Source organism: Somniosus microcephalus, chromosome 27 (assembly GCF_052327205.1).
Source record: "Somniosus microcephalus isolate GS21.2 chromosome 27, FLI_Smic_1.0, whole genome shotgun sequence".
NCBI classification, from domain to species: Eukaryota; Metazoa; Chordata; class Chondrichthyes; order Squaliformes; family Somniosidae; genus Somniosus; species Somniosus microcephalus.
In genome coordinates this window covers 17,974,206-18,000,703 of record NC_141013.1, presented here as the reverse complement: position 1 = coordinate 18,000,703, position 26,498 = coordinate 17,974,206, and the positions used below count along the sequence as shown (strand labels likewise).

The 26,498-nt window shown below is 42.9% G+C and overlaps 1 protein-coding gene across 1 annotated transcript in view; it reads right to left on the bottom strand.

Annotated features, from left to right (window-relative positions):
- The window catches only part of myef2 (myelin expression factor 2), a 30,085-nt gene extending 6,310 nt beyond the window's left edge, over positions 1–23,775 (bottom strand). Inside the window, exons 1-13 of the mRNA XM_085968603.1 lie at positions 23,589–23,775; positions 19,297–19,505; positions 14,617–14,669; positions 14,139–14,146; positions 7,120–7,213; positions 3,505–3,699; positions 3,255–3,408; positions 1,568–1,617; positions 1,407–1,470; positions 1,192–1,293; positions 1,003–1,053; positions 803–910; positions 573–725 (exon numbers count right to left, since the gene is read on the bottom strand). Coding sequence (XP_085824729.1) covers positions 573–725; positions 803–910; positions 1,003–1,053; positions 1,192–1,293; positions 1,407–1,470; positions 1,568–1,617; positions 3,255–3,408; positions 3,505–3,699; positions 7,120–7,213; positions 14,139–14,146; positions 14,617–14,669; positions 19,297–19,505; positions 23,589–23,671 — 1,324 coding nt within the window. The 5' untranslated portion in view covers positions 23,672–23,775. The remainder of the gene's footprint in view (positions 1–572; positions 726–802; positions 911–1,002; positions 1,054–1,191; positions 1,294–1,406; positions 1,471–1,567; positions 1,618–3,254; positions 3,409–3,504; positions 3,700–7,119; positions 7,214–14,138; positions 14,147–14,616; positions 14,670–19,296; positions 19,506–23,588) is intronic.
- Positions 23,776–26,498: the final 2,723 nt, after the last annotated feature.

Below are 26,498 nucleotides of genomic sequence, written 5' to 3'. Positions count from 1 at the left end.
GAAACTCTCGTTTAAACGACACCTAAATATCCAGAATTCTCTATTAACCGGCAAAATTCTCGCTCTGAAAACACCACCTCAATAACCGGCAATGTTGCCGAGTCAGAGTCTCCCGCGGTGGCAGAGTTAGTCAGTGGGGTAGTTCTCCAAACTGCCACTACTCGGCTTCTTGGCGATGTCGCAGTCGGAACACCTCAATACCCCTGTAACAGGAGTCTGACTCTCCCGCGCTGCCGGTAGTCTCTTCTGATCCGCCATTTTACAGGGGTACTGTGTGTCTCCCACGCTGCTGGTAGTCATTACATTGCATTACCCTCAACTGGCAGTACTGTACTTAATCAAGCATCTTCCACCATCCATTTAACACAACATTCTGTAGGTGAGTACCCAATTACTGTATACTGCACATTTCTTGATTTTGTTTATTTTTCTTTGTTAAAAATAGCCTCGATAGATAACCCTCTCAGTCAGCCGGACATTTTGATAAACTGGCAACACGCCTGTCCCGTCGGTGCCGGATAAAGAGAGTTTCCTGTACAATACAGCAACCATTAAAAAAATAGAACCCTTACCTCCTATATTGCTTCCCATTCCACCTATGCTGCTGCCCATCCCTCCAATGGCACTCATGTTGCTGCCCATTCCTCCCATATTTCCGCCCATTCCTCCCATGTTTCCCATTCCTGCAGGCATATTTCCTCTGAAGTCATCCATAGTACCCATACCTGCAATATAAAATAAAAGGTCATCAAACTGATCAAAAATAATAAAGCCACAAGGCAAAACAGGGAAAAAAAGTTACCTGCCATTCGACCCATATTTCCCATGCCACCCATGTTTCCACCACCGTATCCTCCCATGTTGTTCATTACGTCCATTCCACTGCTAAAACCACTGGGGCCACTCATTCCTTCAGGCAAGAAAGAAAAAGAGACTTGCAATAGAAGGTAAATAAATTTACACTTTACAAACTTGGGCTCTTAGCAAACACAGAAAACTCACCTCCGCCCATTCTGTTCATTCCCCCATAGGCTGGCCCATCCATTCCAATTCCTAAGACAAACAAGAGGTTAAGTAGCAGTAATTATATATTCATATTTAACTATTTAAATTTCCCACACAATATGAACTTATTGTATGTAACTTTCCTCTCCCATTAGGAATCTCACAGACAAGTTTGAAGTCTCATACCTCCAGATCCCATATTGCCCATTCCACTGTTCATATTCATTTGATTTGCAGCTATCGGCTGGCCACCAGGTCCAAGTCCCATTCCAATACCTCCAAGCCCACCTGAAACCAGCCAAAGGAGCAGGCATAAAACCAGTACACTTGAGGCACTATGCAAAGCAGCAACTTTCTTCATGGCAGCTACTTTACTATTGTGGAACAGATGCGTGACTTACGAGGTAACTGTGGGGTCTTGTTGTCCATAGAACGGAAGTCATCATGTGGAACAGATCTATCATCCTTTATAAAAAGGTAAAGAATTTGGTTTATAACTGGAGAACTAATCTATTTCCAAGATCTTCCACATCATAGTTGTATAAAAGTAATCAAATCTTACCATTTTCACGTGCATTTGTCTGTCAAACAAAAGTTGTCCATTGAACATAGCTGTAAACAGGTAAAGGAAACTCAAACAGAGACAAACTGACCGTGCCCAATTCTGTAAAAGGATCTCTTGGCTATTTACGAAATACGTAACAGATTTCAAAGGGATGTGCCTACTACAAACTGCAGTAAACATGCATCACTTAAATACAATTTTCACTTAGATTTCTTACTAAATATGGCTGAAATGTCAGACTAGGACCCATAACAAGTTACCTTGCCCATTAAAGCTGATCTCTTCACATCAATTGTATTTAGTACCTTCAATCACATAGTCCTATCCAGACTTCTGCCAAATTAAGCACAAAATCTTAGGCCTACAATCTACTAAGATAAACGAGGGATGGGTAATAAAAATAGCCAGAGAATTAAAAAATTGCAGAACTAAAAATAGAAATGGAACAGAACAGATTGTTCTATTCTTGCCCTTTGGTCAGTTATCCTTTTGCCAGGAGGTTTATTATACTGCAGGCTAGCAGTTGTCTCCATCTAATGTCATGAGTGAAAGTGACATGGGCAAGAAACATTTTACCAGTCTCGCTCACCTGTGTATGTGACACGTTTTATAAAATATATAGGCACAGTGCACAAAGAGCAAGGAAATAATACATCTGAAAAGATTCAAATAACAAACTGCAAGAGCATAACTTATTAAGTCATCTAAATGCAGATATTTCTCAGGAGCTTTAGCATTCGCCTCTCTCGAGAATAAAAATTGAGGCTCCTTTTCAGATAATGAATTAAGTAATTTTCGGTTACTGACCAGAGAAAAGTGGTTAGAGCAGCCAAATCATAGATATCAACTGCCCAAATATGACAACGAGGAACAGCAGCAATGATTCTGCATTTGGACAATGCATGCCGTTATTAATGTGCAGATCAACCAGCAACCTGAGACGCGCCATGAATTGCTGGCCGATTAGCCTTGCGAGAACGGCATCTCACCCTTAACCTTCCTGTGAAGTTCCTGCATTTGCACATTAATCTCACCACAGAAAGTTAAGTTTATGAATTTATAGCACAACTACCCTTTTAATGATGTGATAATTGTTAATGACTGCCAATCAACCTCTCGGCTAGAAGGTGAACAATAAAAAGAGTGGAGTCTCATTCCTTTAGGTAATGAATTATTGTTGGGAGATTTTTTAAATGTCAAATTTAAAAAAATCTTACTTTTCCTGTCTCTTTTTTTCTCCCAATCCAATCGATCTTTCCCTCTCTATATACCTAATTGGACACTGAATTCACCCTCGTTCTCAGTCATCACGGTTTATTTCTCAATTCTTAAATCTCATTGGTTAAGGAGGTACAGTTTTGCCCTGTTGTTCACCAAGGTCCCAGATGCCATGTTGCCCTTGCTGTGCCGTGATCAGCATGCACTTCCATCAAGTTTGTGGGCAAATTTTTTTTGGAGCTGAAGTGTGCAACAAGTCTAACAGGGCACACCGTGAGATGCCCCCCCCATCAGCAAATTATGGGCCTATATTCATCTTGGTTATGTGTTTGAATGCCACGCTAACGTCTAAAAACAATCCAAGCTCCTCCTTCAAAGTACAAATTCAGAGATTTTGAAGATTATCTGCAAAAATATTTGCAAACCGCATTATCTTAAACTACTATCACTATGTAGGAAAAGATACAGATAGCTTGAACGGCTTCAAGAGGCTGTTCGAAAATCACAGTTCCTATTCCACGACTCTTGCCGTCTTTGTCTTCTTTGATATCTGCACGTTTTACTGTCCCAGCCATGGAAAATACTTCTTTCAGCTTCTTCCAACCCACTTTAAAGTCAAGCTAAACAAACAAGAGGTAGTTGCACAGAAGTTCAAAACAGCACAATTGTCTTTAAATTTCTTTGCGAGAAAAAGGAGAAAAATGAATCACACTTACATTAGCAACAAATACAGTTGGTAAAAGTCTTCCAGCCTGCAGAGCAGTAAGGACCTCAGGGGGGATATTTGGGTTGTTGACAAGATTTGGTGGCAAATTAACAATTGGTGAACCCATATCCGGCCCAGGTCCACCAGGGTATGAACCACCACCAGCACGCTGCATTGCCCTGCGGGCATGCTCTCCATCAGCATCCTACATGAAATAAAAGTAGTTATGTTCAAGACATTAAAGCTAATACAATTGCATATTCCAAAATAATTACACAAGCTCTAAAGTTTCATCCTCTGCTTCAAATTAACACTGATTAAGGTCACTTAGCCATGCTCATTTTTGTGGGACCTAAATCTGTGCATGTTCGTCAATTAAAAGGGAATAAAAGTGGTAACTGGATGTGTTTCTGGAGAGAGAGGGGATTGAGGGATATAGCAAGATGGTGGGTAGGTGAAATTGTTTGATGAAAATGGGAAACAGAGTTTTGGGTTTTACATTAAATATTTTACTCGGGCTCAGTGACACCAACCACTCCTTGCCTCCCTTATAATGTGTCCATTACCTGCCCACTATCTATAGTGAGATTGATAGCAAGACCAAGGATTGAGCAGAGAACTCCAGGTTTATTGGAATGCATCACATAATATCACATGGCATCATGTGATTCTCCTCTTCTATAGATGGACTGAACATAGTTAGGCAGAGATTCAAACTATAAACCAATGGATGGTTTACTTAACTAATACTGTATACAGCATAAAAAAAATGTACTTATAAACTTTACTAGACTCAGTACAATAAAAAAAACTCTTCCAACATACACAAAAGGTGGAAAACAGATATTCGCTTCTTAGAATCATAGAATGGTTACAGCACAGGAGGCCATCATTCGGCCCGTTGAGACTGTGCTGGCTCTCTACAATAGCACTTCAGCTAGTCCCACTCCCCCGCCCTTTCCCCATAGCCCTGCAATTTTTTTTCTTTCAGGTACTTATCCAATTCCCTTTTGAAAGCCATGAAGGAGTCTGCCTCCACCACTTTCAAGCAGTGCATTCCAGATCCTAACCACTCGCTGCATAAAAAAGTTTTTCCTTATGTCGCCTTTGGTTCTTCTGGCAATCATCTTAAATCTGTGTTTTATAAAGGCTCATCATAACTTCCTTGCTTTTGTACTCTAAGCCCAGGATCCTGTATGTTTTTTTAACCGCTTTCTCAACCTGCCTGCCACCTTCAACTATTTGTGCACAGGACATTGCTGCAGGAGTTCCTCAGGGCAGTGTCCTAGGCCCAACCATCTTCAGCTGCTTCATCAATGACCTTCCCTCCAACATAAGGTCAGAAATGGGGGTGTTCATTGATGACTGCAGTGTTCAATGCCATTCACAATTCCTCAGATAATGAAGCAGTCCATGCCCGCATGCAACAAGACCTGGACGACGTTCAGGCTTGGGCTAAGTGGCAGGTAACATTCGCGCCACAGAAGTGCCAGGCAATGACTATCTCCAACAAGCGAGAGTCTAACCACCGCCCCTTGACATTCAATAGCATTACCATCGCCATCCTGGGGGTCACCATTGACCAGAAACTTAACTGGACCAGCCACATAAATACTGTGGCAACAAGAGTAGGTCAGAGGCTGGGTATTCTGTGGCGAGTGTCTCACCTCCCGACTCCCCAAAGCTTTTCTACCATCTACAAGGCACAAGTAAGGAGTGTGATGGACTCCTCTCCACTTGCCTGGGTGAGTGCAGCTCCAACAACACTCAAGAAGCTCGACACCATCCAGGACAAAGCAGCCAGCTTGATTGGCACCCCATCCACCAGCTTAAATGTTCACTGCCTCCACCACCGGTGTACCATGGCTGCAGTGCGCACCATCTACAAGATGCACTGCAGCCACTCATCAAGGCTTCTTCGGCAGCACGTCCCAAACCCACGACCTCTTCCACCTAGAAGGACAAGGGCAGCAGGCGCATGGGAACACCACCACCTCCAAGTTCCCCAAGTCACACACCATCCTGACTTGGAAGTAGATCATCGATCCTTCATCATCGCTGGGTCAAAATCCTGGAACTCCCTACCTAACAGCACTGTGGGAGTACCTTCAGCACACAGACTGCAGAGGTTCAAGGAGGCGGCTCACCGCCACCTTCGAGGGCAATTAGGGATGGGCAATAAATGCCGGCCTTGCCAGCGACACCCACATCCCATAAACGAATAAAAATATATCCCCCAGGTCTCTGTTCATGCACCCCCTTTAGGATCGTACCCTTTAGTTTATATTGCCTCTCCTTGTTCATACCTAGTGGAACATTACCAAAAGGGTTACCGGACTCGGTCTTTCTGCTGATTTGAAAGCTTACTAGAGATTGATTACTATCCAGCTTCACCACCGAAATATAATTCCAAACCCTTTCAATTCGGAAGAGATAAAGCTCAAAGTCACTATGAAACAGGTATCTCAGGCTGCTCAACCAATTAACAAGTTAAATTTTGATATGGTCGACAGCAGAAGTAAAAAAAACTGCAAATGCGAGAAGCACTCAGATTAGCCAGCATCTGTGGAGAAAGCAGACAAGTAATGCTTCAGGTATAAACCTTCACTGGAACTATTGTTAACTTGTCTGCTCACCCTACATGCTGACTAACCTGCTGAGTGTTTCCAGCATTTCACTTTTGTTTTACATTGCCCACAGCATTAGACAACAATTTTCCTCAATTATATTAGATCACTGAGCCAATCACAGGGCCGTTTAGCCAGCTAAACTTCCTATGTCCATAGCATTAGACAATTGCTCAATATCAGCTCATTGTGCCATTCATGTCAATTGCTTAAAATGTTGCTCTACACAAATTACAGCAGGCACTGCCAGAGAAGTATCAAGGCCATCTCTCAGCCTGCCTGTCAAACAGAGCCCAGTGCATAGAATAAGCAGCTAGAAGAAAAAAAAACACATCTGAAGTCGCCAACTCTCTTGATCACACACACGTCTATCTGGCCTCTGATGTAACATTTGTTGTTGAAAATGTCCAGTCATCCCTGTATTAACCGATATCTAAATTCATTCTTTTCCAGTAATTAAAGATCCAATCAAAAACTTAATACAGACAAGATATAATTTTTTGTTGCAGGACCATTCCCTGTTCCTAAAAACTCGTGTTCTTATTTTGGAGAAAATGTTTACAATAGCTTGCAATTCCATTTTAAATTTGTAATAGAGTGTAACCAAACAAACCAACACAAATTTAATAATGGTAAAGCCTCTGACAAACCAGCCAACATTTTTTTTTTTTTTTTTTTTTTTTTTTTAAAAAGGTTGGACGACACAGAAGGCGGCCGCAAATTCCAGATTTTGTGCACGCGTGATATTTCTAAGGGATGCCGACAGCATACTCAAGAGTACGCCGTCATAGACACTGCCGTTTCAGGGCCAGTATATCGGAATGGATATGGGGTAAGCAGAAAAGGCCATTTCAAAACACTTTCCCCAAACTGTGCTCCCCCATTTACATTAGCATAACAGATGTGCGCTTGGAACTACATAAATGAGAAATATTCAGATCAAATACAAGTTGCTAGAAAGCGCTCTTAAAGGATTATAGCAATAAATTACTACTCACCTCTTTTATGGTAAGTGGTCTTCCAGCAAGATCATATTTGTTCATAGCATCTAAAGCTTTTGAAACTAAATCTTCAGTTTTGAATTCCACAACACTGCAGATTTTAAAAACAGAAAATAAATTTATTTTTCCATTAAAAAGCAATAATTTATTTCAACCAGAAGCTGCCACTTCTAAATAGTACAACAGTGGATCTCAATTAAATGAGAATCAGTTCATGCATCATGCAATGACTAACGTCTATAAGTTGTCCAGATAATGTTTACCAGTATACTGCCCTACACCAAGACTATATTCTCCCATAATAACTATTTAATGATTCGGAGACATGAGCTCAAATCCCACCACAGCAGCTGGGGAATTTAAATTCAGTTAATTAAATAAATCTGGAATTAAAAGCTAGTGTCAGTAATGGTGACCATGAAACTATCGGATTATCGTAAAAACCCATCTGGTTCACTAATGTCCCTTAGGGAAGGAAATCTGCCATCCTTACCTGGTCTGGCCTATATGCGACTCCAGACCCACAGCAATGTGGTTGACTCTTAACTGCCCTCTCAAATGGCCCAGCAAGACACTCAGTTGTAAAAAAAAAACAGTAAGAATAAAACCAGACGGACCACCCGGCAGCGACCTCGGCACCGGCTAGCGATACGACAACGGCACACCCAGCCCAGTCGACCCTGCAAAGTCCTCCTCACCAAAATCTGGGGGCTTGTGCCAAAATTGGGAGAGCTGTCCCACAGACTGATCACGTAACAGCCTGACATAGTCACACTCACAGAATCATACCTTTCAGCCAATGTCCCAAACTCCTCCATCACCATCCCTGGGTATGTCCTGTCCCACTGGCAGGACAGTCCCACCAGGGGAGGCGGCACAGTGGTATAGTCAGGAAGGAGTGGTCCTGGGAGTCCTCAACATTGACTATGGACCCTATGAAGTCTCATGGCTTCAGGTCAAGCATGGGCCGGCTGAAATGTATCCCAGGCTGTTAAGTGAAGCAAAAGAAGAAATAGCAGAGGCCCTGACCATCATTTTCCAATCCTCTCTGGCTTCAGGTGTGGTGCCAGAGGACTGGAGGACTGTTAATGTGGTACCCTTGTTTAAAAAGGGAGAAAAGGATAGACCGAGTAATTACAGGCCAGTCAGCCTAACCTCGGTGGTGGGAAAAATATTGGAAAGAATTCTGAAGGGCAGGATAAATCTTCATGTAGAAAGACACGGATTAATCAAGGATAGTCAGCACGGATTTGTTAAGGGAAGGTCGTGTCTGACAAACTTGATTGAATTTTTGGAGGAGGTAACAAGGAGGGTAGTGTGTTTGATGTATGGACTTTAGCAAGGCTTTTGATAAGGTTCCACATGGCAGACTGGTCACAAAGTTAAAAACCCACGGGATCCAGGGCAAAGTGTCAAATTAGATTCCAAACTGGCTCGGAGGCAGGAAGCAGAGGGTAATGGTTGGTGGGTGTTTGTGACCGGAAGGCTGTTTCCAGTGGGGTTCCGCAGGGCTCAGTGCTAGGTCCCTCGCTTTTGTGATATAGCTCAATGATCTAGGCTTGAATATAGGGAGTATGATTAAGAAGTTTGCAGATGATACTAAAATCGGCTGTGTGGTTGATACTGAAGAAGGAAGCTGTGGACTGCAGGAAGATATCAATAAATTGGTCAGGTGGGCAAACAGTGGCACATGGAATTCAATCCGGAGAAATGTAAGGTAATGCATTTGGGGAGGGCTAACAAGGAAAGGGAATACACATTAAATGGTAGGACACTGAGTAGTGTAGAGGAACAAAGGGACCTTGGAGTGCATGTCCACAGATCCCTGAAGGTAGCAGGCCAGGTAGATAAGGTGGTTAAGAAGGCATACGGAATGCTTGCTTTTATTAGCCGTGGCATAGAATACAAGAGCAGGGGGATTATGCTTCAACTGTATAAAACACTAGTTAGACCTCAACTAGAGTACTGCGTACAGTTCTGGTCACCACATTACAGGAAAGATGTGATTGCACTAGAGAGGGTACAAAGGAGATTTACAAGGATGTTGCTGGGAGTAGAGAATCTTGGCTCTGAGGAAAGACTGGATAGGCTGGGTTTGTTTTCCTTGGAACAGTGGAGGCTGAGGGGAGACCTTATTGAGGTGTATAAAATTATGAGGGGCCTAGATAAAGTGGATAGAAAGGACCCATTTCCCTTAGCACAGGGGTCAAAAACCAGGGGGCACAGATTTAAAGTAATTGGTGGAAGGTTTAGAGGGGATTTGAAGGGAAATTTCTTCACCCAGAGGGTTGTGGGGGTCTGGAACTTACTGCCTGAAAGGGTGGTAGAGGCAGAAACCTTAACCACATTCATAAAGTACTTGGGATGCTGTAACTGGCAGGGCTACAGACCTAGAGCTGGGAAGTGGGATTAGGCTGGGTAGCTCTTTGTTGGCAGGCGCAGACACGATAGGCCGAAATGGCCTCCTTCCGTGCAGTAACTTTCTATAGGCAAAGAAACCTCCTGCTGATTACCACCTACCGCCCTCCCTCAGCTGATGAAACATTACTCCATGTTGAACATCATTTGGAAGGAGCACTGAGAGTAACAAGGGCACAGAATGTACTCTGGATGGGGGACTTCAATGTTCATCACCAACAATGGCTTGGTAGCACCACTACTTACCGAGTCCTGAAGGACATAGCTGCCAGTCTGGGCCTGCGACAGGTGGTAAGAGAACCAACACAAGGGAAAAACCTACTTGACCTCGTCCTCACCAATCTACCTGTCGCAGATACATCTGTCCATGACAGCATTGGTAGCAGTGACCACCGCACATTGTGGAGACGAAGTCCCGTCTTCACACGGAGGACACCCTCCATTGTGTTGTGTGGCACTACCACCGTACTAAATGGGGATAGATTCAGAACAGATCTAGCAGCTCAAAACTGGGCATCCATGAGGCACTATGGGCCATCAGCAACAGCAGAATTGTATTCCACCACAATCTGTAACCTCATGTCCCGGTATATCCCTCACTCTACCATTACCATCAAGCCAGGAGACCAACCCTGGTTCAGTAAGGAGTGTAGAAGAGCATGCCAGGATCAGCACCAAGCGTACCTAAAAATGCATTGCCAACCTGGGGAAGCTGCAACACAGGACTACATGCATGCTTAAAAAGCAGAAGCAGCATGCTATAGACAGAGCTAAGCGATCCCACAATCAACAGACCAGATCAAAGCTCTGCAGTCCTGCCACATCCAGCCGTGAATGGTGGTGGACCACTAAACAACTAACGGGAAGAGGAGGCTCCATGAATTTCCCCATCCTCAAGGATAGTGGTGCCCAGCACGCGAGTGCAAAATACAAGGCTGAAGCTCTTGCAACCATCTTCAGCCAGAAGTGCCGAATGGATGATCCATATCGGCCTCCTCCCGAGATTCCCCACCACCACAGAAGCCAGTCTTCAGCCAATTCGATTCACTCCACGTGATATCAAGAAAAGGCTGAGTGCACTGGATGCAGCAAAGGCTGTGGGCCCACGACAACATCTCGGATGTTGTGCTGAAGGCTTGTGCTCCAGAACTAGCCGCGCCTCTAGCCAAGCTGTTCCAGTACAGCTACAACACTGGCATCTATCCGACAATGTGGAAAACTGCCCAGGTATGTCCTGTGCACAAAAAGCAGGACAAATCCAATCCGGCCAATTACCACCCCATCAGTCTACTCTCAATCATCAGCAAGTGATGGAAGGTGTCGTCAACAGTACTGTCAAGCGGCACTTACTCACCAATAACCTGCTCACTGATGCCCAGTTTGGGTTCTGCCAAGACCACTCGGCTCCCGACCTCATTACAGCCTTGGTTTAAACATGGACATGAGCTGCATTCCAGAGGCGAGGCGAGAGTGACTGCCCTTGACATCAAAGCAGCATTTGACCGAGTGTGGCATCAAGGAGCCCTAGTAAAACTGAAGTCAATGGGAATTGGGGGGAAAACGCTCCATTGGCTGGAGTCATACCTAGCACAAAGGAAGATGGCTATGGTGGTTGGAGGTCAATCTTCACAGTCCCAGGACATCGCTGCAGGAGTTCCTCAGGGCAGTTTCCTAGGTCCAACCATCTTCAGTTGCTTCATCAATGACCTTAAGGTCAGAAGTGAGTTCGCGGATGACTGCACAGTGTTCAGTGCCATTCGCAACTCCTCAGATAATGAAGCAGTCCATGCCCACATGCAGCAAGATCTGGGCGACATTCAGGCTTGGGCTGAAAAGTGGCAGGTAACATTCGCACCACACAAGTGCCAAGCAATGACTATCTCCAACAAGTGAGTGTCTAACCACCGCCCCTTGACATTCAACAGCATTACCATCGCCGAATCCCCCACCATCAACATCCTGGGGGTCACCATTGACCAGAAACTTAACTGGACCAGCCACATAAATACTGTGGCAACAAGAGCAGGTCAGAGGTTGGGTATTCTGCAGCGAGTGTCTCACCTCCTGACTCCCCAAAGCCTTTCCACCATCTACAAAGGCACAAGTCAGGAATGTGATGGATTACTCTCCACTTGCCTGGATGAGCACAGTTCCAACACAAGAAGCTCGACATCATCCAACAAGAATTTATATAGCGCCTTTAACTTAGTAAAACGTCCCAAGGCGCTGCACATGAGTATTAAAAAACAAAATATTTGACACCGAGCCACATAAGGAGAAATTAGGGCAGGTGACCAAAAGCTTGATCAAAGAGGTAGGTTTTAAGGAGCATCTTAAAGTAGGAAAGAGAGGTAGTGAGGCGGAGAGGTTTAGGGAGGGAATTCCAGACCTTGGGGCTGAGGTAACAGAAGGCACAGCCACCAATGGTTGATCATTATAATCATGGATGCTCAAGAGGCCAGAATTAGAGGAGCTCGAATATCTCAGGCACAGGGTGGGGGGGGGGGGGGGTTTGTGGGGCTGAAGGAAATTAGAGATAGGGAGGGCAAGGCCATGGAGGGATTTGAAAACAAGGATGAGAATTTTGAAATTATGGCGTTGCTTAACCAGGAGCCAATGTAGGTCAGCGAGCACAGGGGTGATGGGTGAACGGGACTTGGTGCGAGTTAGGACACAGGCAGCTGAGTTTTGGATCACCTCAAGTTTACGTAGGGTAGAAAGTGGGAGGCCAGCCAGGAGTGCGTTGGAATAGTCAAGTCTAGAGGTAACAAAGGCATGGATGAGGGTTTCAGCAGCGGATGAGCTGAAGCAAGGGCTGAGACAGGCGAAAATAGGCATTCTTAGTTATGCTGTGGCTACGTGGTCGGAAGCTCATTTCAGGGTCAAATATGACACCAAGGTTGCGAACAGTGCGGTTCAGCCTCTGACTGGTGTTAGGGAGAGGGATGGAATCAGTGGCTAGGGAGCGGAGCTTCGGTCTTCCCAATATTTAACTGGAGAAAATGTGTGCTCATCCAGAACTGGATGTCGGACAAGCAGCGAGACAATTGAGAGACCATAGAGGGGTTGAGAGAAGTGGTAGTGAGGTAGAGCTGGGTGTCGTCAGCGTACATGTGGAAACTGACGCTGTGTTTTTGGATGATGTCGCCATGGGGCAACATGTAGATGAAAAAGATGACAAAGCAACCTGCTTGATTGGCACCCTATCCACCACCTTAAACATTCACTCCTTCTGCAAGATGCACTGCAGCAACTTGCCAAGGCTTCTTCAAGAGCACCTCCCAAACCTCTACCACCGAGAAGGACAAGGCCAGCAGGCACATGGGAACACCACCATCTCCAAGTCACACACTACCCTGACTTGGAAGTATAGCGACGATCCTTCATCGTCGCTGGGTCAAAATCCTGGAACTCCCTCCCTAACAGCACCGTGGGAGTACCTTCACCACACGGACTGCAGCGGTTGAAGGCGGCGGCTCACCACCACCTTCTCAAGAGCAACTAGGGACGGGCAATAAATGCCGGCCTTGCCAGCGACGCCCACACCCCATGAACGAATTAAAAAAAATTAGGGATTAGGCTATTCCTTCTTAAAATTCCAGATTATGAATTTAATAGATATGTTGGCAGTTCGTTTCATAAATTTGTAATGCTAATTAAGCTACATTTTCTTGAAATTATACAAGTAGCATTCTGGACACCAGAGAAGAATGGACTTTTTTTTTTTTTAATTCATTCATGGGATGTGGGCGTCGCTGGCAAGGCCAGCATTTGTTGCCCATCCCTAATTGCCCTCGAGAAGGCAGTGGTGAGCCGCCGCCTTGAACCGCTGCAGTCTGTGTGGTACAAATACATCATAAGCAACTGTATCTCTCCCATCATTTCCCAAATACTAATTGACGTTTAAAAAAAATGTTTTTATCAACAGGATGTAAAAGACCATATAGCTCAGCAAAATAATAATAGTTCGTCACAGGATGCCTAGCTATCTGTAAAATACCAAATGTAACATTTATTCTTAAAATTATATAGCAACGTGGTGTCAATTACAAAAGACAAACTTTGTTCTTGGGTTAGAAACCTACATTCTTGTAACACACTAGACTGCTTATAAAATCGGCCAGTTCTTGATACTTGGCCCGGGGGGGGCGGGGCGATGCGATCTTCCACATCCAGCGGCAATCACAATGTAAACTTGCCTGATCCACTAAGACCACCCACCATGAACAGATCTTCCTGGTGGCCAATTTTAGCAAATCGAATCCAGCAAGTTTTCAATGGGGGCCATTAACAGGTGCATGCAACCTGCACTTGGGAAGTGGTAGCACATGCACCGCTCCAAGGTCAAGATAAAAGCGGTCACTGAAACATCTAGGACCTAAATATGGTGTCTAGAATTTTTAGTGTAAAGTTCATGTAGTTGAATACACAGGTTCTTAAGCTTCTTAATTATGATGCACCCTTGGTCTGAAATAAATGATTCCAGGAAACAGATAGATGCAAGGGAAACAAAGTCTCATTTTTATATAAGCAGTTGCAACACATCAATGACAGTTTATTTAACAACTGAACATTAATAAGGAGAGACAGTTACTTACCCACAACCCTAAAGCCAGATGACAAGCAATACAAAAAGGGGGGGAAAAAGAAAAAAAAAGTTTAGCACATTAAACATTATAGAAAATGGTGTAATTTCATTTTAAACGTCATTACAGTATGTAGGAAAAAGGATTCACAAAAAACTACTGTATTATCATAATCTAACAAGCCCTTGCTGCAACTACCTCCTGTATTTTATGTTACTTTTCTGTAAAAGCAAGCAATACATTACAACTTGTTTATAGTAACACCAGTCCAATCAATTAAACATGGAAATATCCACTGCAGGCCTGCAGGTTAACCCTTTCTTAATGCCAGACAACACAACCAAACTCTAGCATAAAGTAGAGTTGGCAATAAATACAAGGGCATCCTAGCTAGCAAACACCTTAAATTGAGCTACCTGTGCTAAACAGTAAGTAAAAAATAAAACTGCTGAGGACCTTATGAACCCCCAAGCAGATTTTTCCCACTTACCCTTGACTTTCCTTCAGCATCCTTAAAGAGTTCCACGTATATAACATCACCAACTACATGAGATATACAGAGGGGAAATACCAAAAACAATGCATTTAAAAGACCACTCTTACTTCACTGTTGCCGCTTACACAACACTAGAGGAACAGCCCATTATTCACCAACAATCAACACCAGACCAGCACACCTCCTAATAATTACAATACATAACAATTTTTAAATGAAATCAACATTTGCCCCAAAGATTTGTCACCTGCATCATCCGAATCGGATTCAAACAACATTTACCATCATATAGCAGCTAATTAAACAGATTTGGCCTGTATGATATAGTTGGTGAACAAATAACAAATATTGTTACTACCATTTAATAAACAATCCGACATTGCTAAAACAAGTTACATTTTCCTATCAATGCCAACTTTGTGGCAGTCAAAATACACTGTTTTAAGGTGACAAAGCTTACAACCCTGGATGTGTAAAGTCACAAATACATAAACACAATACTGCAATGAAAATGCTTATTGCACAACACACAAAAGCAAGAATTCAGCCATATCATGGCATAAAAATCCAAATCCAAATCCAAGACATTGAGCTTCACAATTAAACTTTGTGTCACCTTACAACAGATGCAGAAATCAAAAGTTACAGACATTGTACTTAGCTCAAGATCATTTTAAGCTCCAGTAATTGGCTCAATAGTAAAGGCATTAAAAATAACGATACTTGGAACCAAAGTCCAACTTACTTAATAAAAGGATGATAAAGGAAGTAAAACAACTTCCAGTTTTCTCCTATGACTTAAAGGCAAGCATCAGTAATTGTCTACGTTTTCTCTTCCAGATGCAATTTCCTTACACCATAAAAAGCCTACATAGCCATTTGCACAATAAGGGGATGTCACTTTCTATGTATTTAGAAATTACAATGCTCAACCATCAATTATAGGACTTCAATAATCCTTCCCGAGGTCTAAACAAAGCCCAGAATTATACAATTGGCTGCAAAACAGAACACATCCTTATTAGGAAGGCCTTTACACTGTTTGATGCTTTGTCTCAGGAATGCCTACACGGCTCTGCTAATCAGTCTCAAATTGCTCTTGGTCATTCGTCTACTCATAAATCAGTTTGTACAAAATATGCACCATTTTGGGTATTAAAAAGGTTTGAAATTTTTTGTAAATTTTAAATTGTACTCATCCATAATAAATCAAACTGTTTAATAATTTACCAGCACCTAAAATCAAAAACAATACTTGTGTGCAGTGAACTGCATTAACCAGGTCTTTACATTGTTAGATCACCTACCGTAGGTGCGATCTTCAATGTACTCACGAATATAGCTCAGCTCAACAAAAAAAAATCATTCTATAAAAGGGAAAATATCAGGAATACTGTCCCTTAAGAGCTTTGTGCCATGCTTTCATCAGCTGCTGTACAAAAACCTGTACACATGTATTCAACATGTGGTGCATCCTCGGGGCTTGAAAAATTCTAAGTAATGAATAAGTGCGTGTATAGTTTTAATTTAACAAAGGGACAAAGGGAAGGAAGGTTTGCATGTGGAGCTGAATAATACGCCAATGAAAAAGACCACACCTATATCAGGTAATCTAATATTCATCCTCATGTTCGATTCCAGAAATAAAGAGTACGCAAAAGTAAAGTCTGAACACATTTGTATATAGGCCAATTTGAACCAATGCAATTGCAAAATTACCCAACAAACCAAGGAAATAGCACAAAGCATAGAAGTTACTCCAAGGACCCACTAACAGAGAACGGGGGTGTAATTGCACCGCGAGTGTGGCATAGCACGGTGGCATAGTGGTTAGCACTGTTGCCTCACAACGCCAGGGACCCGGGTTCGAATCCGGCCTCGGGTGACTGTGTGTGGAGTTTGCACATTCTCCCTGTGTCTGCGTGGGTTTCCTCCGGGTGCTCTGGTTTCCTCCCACAGTCCAAAGATGTGCGGGTTAGGTTGATTGGCTATGATAAATTGACCCTTAGTGTTAGGGGGATTAAATACGTGGGGTTACGGGGATAGGGTGGGATATGTGTTGGTGTAGGGGTTACGGGGATCGGGTAGGATATGTGTCGGTGCAGGCTCGATGGGCCAAAATGGCCTCTATCTGCACTGTGGGGTTTCTGTGTGATTCCTGGAATTGATTGTGCAATACTTTCTCTAATGGTTCCTGAACAGCCAGGCAGCAACACAAGGGGATACATGCCAACAGCCAATTTACCAACTTTTGCTGCGTTGTCACAAGATTACCTAGGATTTTGTCACTAAAGGAAAGAATTCCCAAGAAAGCAAGTAATCTTAATTCTACGTGCATCGAAGGAAAGTTGATACAAACATCAACTTTCTTTCAGTGCAAGATTAAACTTTGGAAACATGACTTCCTAAGAAAAATAAAATGTGACAATTTTTAGCTGACAACGGATGAAATCTTATCATTTCAAATGAGATAAGACAGTTTATCACTACAGCTCAGTGTTCTAGATTTGGAATACCAATAAGGTGATACCACTAAGTGAGGTTCCCAAGAAAATAGATGAACCTGGAGTACAGATTCACCAACCAAGTCTCCCACCAGAGGTGGACAATGGGCAAAGTGGCTACCACTTAATTGCTAAGCAAGCTCTTTGACAAGCCCCCATTATGCAGCAACTCAATGGATGCATTATCTTGTGGCAAGTTATAGTGTCCAGAGTTAAATTCTTTAACTCCACCTTAAAAAAAAAAAAAAAAAAAAAAAAAAAAAAAATTCCAGAAAAGGTACCAAGTCCTGTCCTAGCAAGTTATTTCCTCTTTTATGGTTTCATGGTCCAGATAGTGCACCTTAAGGGGTTGTAATTGAGGTACTAACACCAGACAGAAACAATTTAACTTTGTATTATAGGCTCTTAGAATGCAATTACATGATTCCAGGAGAGTTTCCACTACTGCTGAAGACTGGAAGTTGCATCAAGAGCCAAATCATTTTTGGGTCACTGCATTATACCCTAATCTCCATGTGGCTGGACCAAATGCAGGCTCTCATTCAGTTAAGCAGTGGGCATCTTTCCTTTGAGTTACCATACATTTAAATCAAACTGCTTTTAAGTACATTTGTCCATATAACAATGACTGCACTTAAAGTTTGGCTGTGAGGCATTTTGGGACAAGAATGTGCTGTGGCACTATTTATAAATAAAAGTTCGCTCTCATCAGCACAATTATCCTACGGGTGGTGGGTGTACATCTAACTTCATGTATTTTGCTACTCCCACGTGTCCCACTTTATGAAGGTCAAAAGTAAGAGTCTCAATGACTACCAGAACTGATGATAACCTCATTTCCTCTCTTGGGTACACTATCCAAATGATCTGCAATGGTATTACTATCTTGAACATTATTTTCATATCAAGTGCAGAATCTTTAGATCCAATGGTTGCACAACCATCAAATTTTTGTTGGGACTCCAAAGTAACCAGTGGAGTCCAAGTTCTATAAATTTCTAGTCCAAAAAAGCAAAAGTTGCTGGATTTCCAGGGTCAAAACTTCCTGGGAATCAGCACATTCTGACTGTCCCGAGAAATTGACTGCTCTTTTTTGGGAGAGGGCAAGGGCAATAAAGACTGCGGTCAAAGTGAAAATGAATATAGCCTTCATTAGAAATCTTCCTCACCCAAAAAGTAACCCGCTAGAATTTACAATAGTAATGGGCTGGTAGGGACTACAAGTCAACACCCAGAAGGCAGGGATCCCAGGAGGCTTTTTCTTGCCCACTCCTTGTATGGCTCATATGTATCTTGGTGTAAACTCTCACTGGCCAAAAAAAATAATTCCTGTCTTCTAAAAAAGATCACAACAAAAGCTTGTTCTGGCGCTACATCTTGGATGCCTTTGACATAATTTCAATACTTTTTAAAGCTTATATTTCCAGGAGGTATCTTAAACAAACAACTCGCATTTATATAATCTCCCCAAAGAGAAATGCTCCAGGTGTTGGCTTTTCAATCCCAGGAGAGAATATCTGTATACTACAAATATCCTAGGCTGCAGCTTTTCAGGTATCCAGAGCCTGATATTTTTCTGCCATGTGTTTTTGCAAGGCAGAATACACTAGGCAGAAGTCCTTATCTGTACATCATAGAATGGGTGGCAGACTTTTGGTTGAGTTGTTTGGACAATATTGTCCAAAAAAGCTTCAATATATTCCCGCTTGTAAAGTACAGGCTATTGGAACAATTAAAGCACATGAAGCAAGCATGATGCAGAGCTCTTAAAACAGCTTCTCTCTCGTTCCTCCCCACTAGAGGGCAACAATTTCCATTTTTATGCATGGTTGATTTTATAATTACAGATTAGGCCAAACACATGATAAAATATTACACATTTGTTCCACAGCAAAAGATCTACCTTGTGCAGATGCTTCACATAACGCTAAATGTTTTAATGCCTAATTCAAAGCTCAAAAAAGTATGGTGTCATTAGCACTGTTTAATATGTTGTAAAAAGTTTTGCTTCTTCAATTTTATTTATGCTTGCTTTTCAGTTGTGTTTTCATTTACTATGCCATCATTAAAATTAAAAAACAGAACCCCAAATCTTAAAAATTGTTAAAATTTGGATTTATTTTGGAAAGCATTGTTATTCATATATGAAAAAACTGCTTCCATAAATTACCTTTTTCTCGCATAAGGTCTTTAATCACTTGCCACTTTGTATCATATGGAATGTTGCTAATAAAAACTCGGTTACGGTTATAACCCTTCTTGTCTCCATTTGTCGTCTTCTCTTTTAAATATGGATGAAATCTATTAGACTTCTTGTTTCCCGTGGATTTGTCCTTCAAACTTGAAGTCTCTTCCTTTGAAGCCTCATCCTCCTCTTCACTAGGTGTTAAAGAAAAATAAATCATTAACTTCACACAAAACTAATCAAATGTTCTCAAAGGTATCAACTGTCTCAAAACTCCAGCCCAGTAATAACCAGATCTTTTACTGGTATTTATAAATGGAAAAAAAACATACGGCTTTACACAATGTTAAACAAACTTTGCTTCAAAGTGCGCATGCATAATGGGATTCCCCAAAAAGCAGAATGGGTCAGAACCATGAAACAGTTTTGTGATCAATGAGTCAACTGCCTGACCCAGCGCCTGCTTGTACCATTCCTCATCCTCCCTAACTGGCCTTGGATTACATGTCTTTACCAGACATTTATTCCCCTTGTCCCGTGTGAGAGCTACATTAACAGATTGCTGAATCCATACCCCTGCCCTTAAATTAGACTCAATAGTTTAACAGAAATTGTTCGATATCTATTATAGGAGATAATAGACACAGTAGAAACACATTAAGCTGGTTTAGTATCAGTTGTTTGTGCATCCTTCTCACTAAACACAAGCTTGCTAGTCCAGTGTTTGGCTGTACAAAACAATCCAATAAGAAATACTGGTTGCATAGCAGAAGGAAGGATTATGTAAACCAAAAGATGCTGCATTGCTACGATGCAGGGCACTGATCAGATTTTGTCTACAGTATTGCATGCAGTTCTAGTCAAAAGATTGAAGGTGAGGGCCAAGTAACCAAGATGATACCAGTCAACAGAAACCCCAATCATGAAGAAAGGTCCAGGAAGTTGTGCTCTTTATCTTTGGATGAGAATAACCTTTAATGTTGAACCGAACAGATATAAAGACAGGCCCACACAAATTGCAAAGTTTTGAAATACAAATTAAAAAAATAAAGTTAGAAGATGGGAAGTCAGGTGGAACTCATACAAAATAAATTGTGGAAAAACTTGCAAGGAAAGCCATCAAGGCAAATAATATAAATATATTCAAAAGACAACATAGAATCATAGAATGTTACTGCACAGGAATGGCCATTCAATCCATCGATCAGTGCCAGTGTTTTCTCCACTCTCTTGCTCACTCCCCATAAGTTTCCTTTATGAAGCAACCATCCAATTCCTTTTTAAAAAAACTACATAGACTCTTCTTTGAAAACAATTGTGGAACAGAATTCCACATTCCAACCGCCCTTTGTTGCCAAAGAAAGAAAAACAGGACTGGAATTTGCGGTCAAGGTGGCTGCGAACTGGCAGTGTTTGCCGTCATTCCGCCTTTGAAGCGGACCGCAACGTCGGGATTTGTCACCGGTGCAGTCTAATGCGGAAATCTCGAAGCTGCGGTCCGTCTGACAGTTTCGAAACAGGCTGCACTGTCCCCGCCCCCCACAGAGCCGGCAATCAGTGTAATCAGCCAAATCACTGAAACTGATGAAAACTTTGGCCCTTCCGCAGTAATTACGCTGTTAAATTCCCCACTAAAAGTTAGACCCAAAGGGATTCGGTGCAACAGGGGTTTTTAAACAACGTACTGACTGCTAAACAAATGTTAACAACAGCTTGTATTTATATAGCACCTTTAACACAATAAAATGTCCCACGGTGCTTCACAGAAGTATTATAAGACAAAAATGTTAAGAGCCTGGAAAACTAATTATAATTTTGTGCAGTGTGACATTTGTCCATTTTAATAAAAGTTACATTCTTAAGAAACTTTTCAGAAATGTTTTAATTTTTTTTTTATATAAAGTGTCCATCTTTATTTTAGGTTTGCCTTACCACCCACCCCACATTGCGTAAGCCCCAGTCTTTCTTTTGCTCTATTTTAAAAGTTGGCATTTTAAGGCTCACTCACTTCCTTGTTAGCTGTCTGAGAGAATTCTGCCTTTTAATTGGCTTAGACAGCCTGTTGACATCACAGCAGTTCAAACAAGTGGATCCCTATTAAATTCCGTTGAATTGATTTGAAGGTCGGAAAACCCGAAGTTCTCAACACAGGGATTGCGAGATCCTTGTGCGGAGCGTACTTCGGGGCCAGCAGCGAATGCTTTTGCTTCACCGCTGACTGCAAATTCTGGGCCATAGAAAAATAAGTGAGAAAAACCAAGTAGATGGGACTCAAATTAATCAAAAGGGCCTTGTTAATCCTAGTAGGTTTTGTAGGCAAAGAGCCAAAAAGTGAACTAAGCAAGTTTTTTTTTTTTTTTTTAAATAGCAACATGTAACTATAATTTTTGTTTAAAAAAAGTTTAACAAAGTTACAGATCAGAACCCCATTAATCATTTGAGTAAAACTGATTCAAATCCTCTGCCACAGATAGATTGTGCAATGCTAGAAATACATGAATAGTAGTGATTCAGAAAACCAGGACATGGGTGACCCTCTTCCATCTTCTCTCCTGTATAATGCAGTCAATCCCTATTGAAATGGGGAATTGTATTTATATACAGATCTTTATTATCACAATTACATTAAATTGACCTTGTTGGTGGAGGGAATGTTTGGCAGAACAGAGAACTCTACTCTCCAAATAATACCATAGGATTTCTAACACGCACCTGAACAGGCAAATGGATGAGACCTCTGACAATACAGCACTCCTACAGCATAGATTATCAGAAAACTACTCCCAACTGAATCAAGCTGTCATTTTGTAGTTTGAGCTGTTGGGGTGCAATAGTATGGAGAGTCAGTCACCTTTTGCATGCCCTCTAACAGCGGCTCTTAGGCCCCGTGAAAATGTAGGCCCTGGACGCCAGTCATGGCATCAGCGCTAACATGCAAATCATCAATGACGCATTTTATCAATGAAAAATCATAAATGGTGTTCATCCAAAAGTTGTCAGTCCCAGACTGTGAAACAAATTGAGGAAGCAAGCAGTCAGAAGGATGCAGCTTAGTCTGCTCAGCTCACCCACACTAAATTGGTTGGTCTGGCAGGGTGCTGGAATTAAACTTTTAGTTGCTTAAAAGTATCACTTTGAATAAAAGTAGAAATCTGTAAGTAATATAAAAGATAATTATTTAATCGGCAGTTTGCTGGCAACAGGATCTCAATATTAGTAACTTTAATTGAAAAGCATCTTAAAAAAGGCACATACATTGCTCGAGTGCAAATGACAACAAACGCAATGTTTTCCATGTGTCCACTGAACTCGTTGGCGTTAATCGGCTGTTGGATCAAAGCTACCTTTATTCTTGCAAGTACAAGCCGTTAATTTGCACTTCAGGAGCTCTTCCACATTCAAACCTGGAGACGGTTCTGTCTACAAACAATGTTACTGTAAAACTGCCTTTATACACGCAGACGGATTGTTATATTTCTAATGGGCAGTTACATGATTCTAATATAAAATAAAAAAAGTACCACGTGGGCATTGTCTTTGTTATCTGTACAATGACGTATCCATTACAGCATACGGGGGAAAAAGGTATTACTCGAGACTAAACAGAAAAAAACATTTAGATCCTGACCGTGGAATATCTAGCCTACAGAGTACTAGGCAATGAAGCAGTCTTCAATGCAACTGGGAAAATTTAAGTCCCGGTGATCATTTTAATTAATTTTAAACGACGAATCATTAGCCCCAAGGGTATAAATAAAACTCCCTTCCCCCCCGCCCTGAACTGCCAGAAACACGGCTCACAGGTAAATACCGCAGCGACGTTTCATTCAAGCGGGAAAAACAGACAAACGCCGAATTTGCGTTGCAGAAAAAAAATGGTCTGGTCAAAAGCTCTCCTGCCAGGCGATAGATTAGGGGAAACCATGTTGCAGGGAAAATTTGGATCAAGCGCGCACTACAAAGCGTGTATTCACCCTGCCGGAGGGCAGCTTGGAGGAGGAGGGGGGAGGGGAATGTGAAAGTAAAAATGCCGGCTTCTCGGCCTACCAGGAACTGTTGGGTGCTCCGAGAAATCAAACCGAAATCGAGTGGAAGCAAAAGGTGCGCTAATTCGCCTAATTTCACAACAAGTTTAAACTGAAACCGGGGCAGCGCCGCGGGCAAAGATCAGTGAGTGGTTCTGGGCCTGCGGCCTGGGCCGCATTCACTCGCACGCCCAACAACGACGGCAAGGGGCTTCGGCATTAAAACACACCGGGGGAAAGGGGATTCATTACGTTTTATCCGGCGTCTCGTTCTCTTCGTGCTGGGCGTTTTCAACAGTCGGGATCGGCTGCGCCTCCTCTTTGATCTCTTCCATCGCGCTCGCCTTGAAGTTGTGCTTAAAAAAAAAGGGGGGGATCCGCCAAACTCTGCTGCCGCCGCCGCTGGGGCCTTTCACTCGTACCAGCTCCGCGGAGCGCCGTGCAGACTCCGCCCCCGCCCCGGCCCGCCAATCACACAACAAGCCCTGTCTAAACAATCCAGCAACAATTGACCCCAGTCCCGCAGCTTTCCCGTCACCTAGCCCCATCTCTTTCTCTGCCCTGCTGTGCACGTCCTTCCCGCTTTTCCTTTCTAATTTTACCAGTCAATAAAAGTTTTGGTAATTAACTCAGCATACAGACACGCCACACACGGTGTACCTAGAAACATAGAAGATAGGAGTAGGCCATTCAATGAGATCATGGCTGATCATCCAAACTCAGTACCCTGTCGCTGCCTTCTCCCCCTATCCCTTGATCCCTTTAGCCTTAAGAAATATATCTAACGCTTCTTGAATATATTTCTTCTTCTTCTTACGCGGAACCGAGGATGACATGCTTCCACATTAAAAATGAGCTCGCAGGTGACTGATCAGTCCAATGCAGGGCCTACAGTCTCTGTCACAGGTGGGGCAGACAGTGTTTGAAGGGGCGGGCGGGGTGCTTGGGTTGACGTGCGTGCCTTGCGCTGTCTGCGCTTGGCTTCCGCTTGCTCCCGGCGAAGAGACTCGAGGTGTTCGGCGCCTTCCCGGATGCTTCTCCACTTTGTGCGGTCTTGGGCCAGGGACTCCCAGGTGTCGGTGGGGATGTTACACTTTTTCAAGGAGGCTTTGAGGGTGTCCTTGAAGCGTTTCCTCTGCCCACCTGGGGCGCTCTTGCTGTGCCAGAGCTCCGAGTAGAGCGCTTGTTTTGGGAGTCTCGTATCGGGCATGCAGACATGCTCTGAGTATATTTAATGAATTGGCCTCAACTGCCTTCTGTGGTAGAGAATTCCACAGGTTCACCACTCTCTGGGTGAAGAAATTCCTCCTCATCTCTGTCCTAAATGATAGCAAAAGGAGTGTGATTGTGCCCAAACATTGTATATATATATGAAACATAATTGCATATACCTGTATTACATAGAATGTATGTGACAGAGCCATTTATTGTTAGGAATGCAGACATTGCTACAGCTCTCTTTGTTGGAAAACAATAAACAAATAAACTGCAACTAAAAACAAATTAAAGAAAACTTAATTAAATTAAAATGTTGTTGCCAGGGGTGATGATACACTCCAGTCCCTGCGGTGCCCACCGGTCATGGCAGGCCTCAAGCATGCTGGCGGACACCACATGCTCCATCTCCAGGGCCACCTGGGCGCGAATGCGGCCGCGGAAGCGAGGCAGGCAGTCGGGCCAAATGATCCCCTCGACCACCCGTTACTTGGACCAGTTGATGGCCACTTTGGCCAGGCCCGGGAGCAGTCCGATGAGGAGGTTCCCCGACCTGCCCGCTCTCTTCCCCCCCCACCCCACCCACAGGGTGACCAAAGATCAGGGGCGTGGGACTAAAGTGCAGCCAAAAATCGAGGAGCAGCCCCTTCAAATAGTGGAAGAGGGGCTGCAACCTCTCACATTCCATATATACATGGAACACAGACTCCTCCAGAGACATTGCTGTAATTTTAGCAAACACTTTTGGGTTGAGGGTTCGAGATGCTAATGAACACTTGCCCACAGACTTTCTATGGGCTTTTGCACTGGAAGTTGCAGTAATTAGAAATCCATTTCCGCTCGCTTGGTGCTACAGGGGACCTGGGACGTGTGTGAACAACTGTGCATCTCCTTAACCAATCAGATTGAAGAATGGTTAAGGAGACGTGCAGAGTCTAAACCATAAAGTGCAAGTTTGAATATTGCCAATGCCAAATCATGTACAGAAAGCAAAATAGAGGGAAAGAAAGATGGGATGAGACAGAAAGAAAAAGTTTTAAAAAGATATTTTTAAAACTCCAACAATAATAAAAATTTGAAAGAATGAGATTCCACACTTGTAAAAATTAATTTTCAGTGCCAGAGAAGTTGTTTGGCAGTAATTAGGACTTATCACGCCATTAAAATTTCACTTACACTAGAATGGACAAGCCGTAACTTTTTCAGGCAAGCTTAGTGGGTAAGTACAGCAACTTCACACATTCAATGTGTTTCAATGGCGAGTCTCTCGGCGAGATACGGCTACAATGAAGCTTCTGGAGGAGAAGGGAAACTCATAACATAAGAAATAGGAGCAGGAGTAGGGCTGTCTTGAATATACTCAATGACTGAGCCTCCACATCCCTCTGAGGTAGAGAATTCCAAAGATTCACCACCCTCTGAGTGAAGAAATTTCTCCTCATCTCAGTCCTAAATGGCCGACCCCTTATTCTGAGACAGTGGCCCCTGGTTCTAGACTCCCCAGCCAGGGGAAACATCCTCCCTGCATCTACCCTGTCAAGCCCTGTAATAATCTTGTATATTTCAATGAGATCCCCTCATTCTTCTAAACTCTAGAGAATATAGGCCTAGTCTACTCAATCTGTCCTCATAGGACAATTCCCCCCATCCCAGGAACCAGTCTGGTGAACCTTCGTTGCACCCCCTCTATGGCAATTATATCCTTCCTTAGGTAAGGAGACCAATACTCCAGGTGTGGTCTCACCAGGGCCTTATATAATTGCAGTAAGATGTCTTTACTCTTATACTCAAATCCTCTTGTAATAAAGGCCAACATACCATTTGCTTTCCTAATTGCTTGCTGTACCTGCAAGTTAACTTTCAGTGATTCATGTACAAGGACATCCAGGTCCCTCTGAACATCAACTTTTCCCAATCTCTCACCATTTAAAAAATACTCTGCTTTTC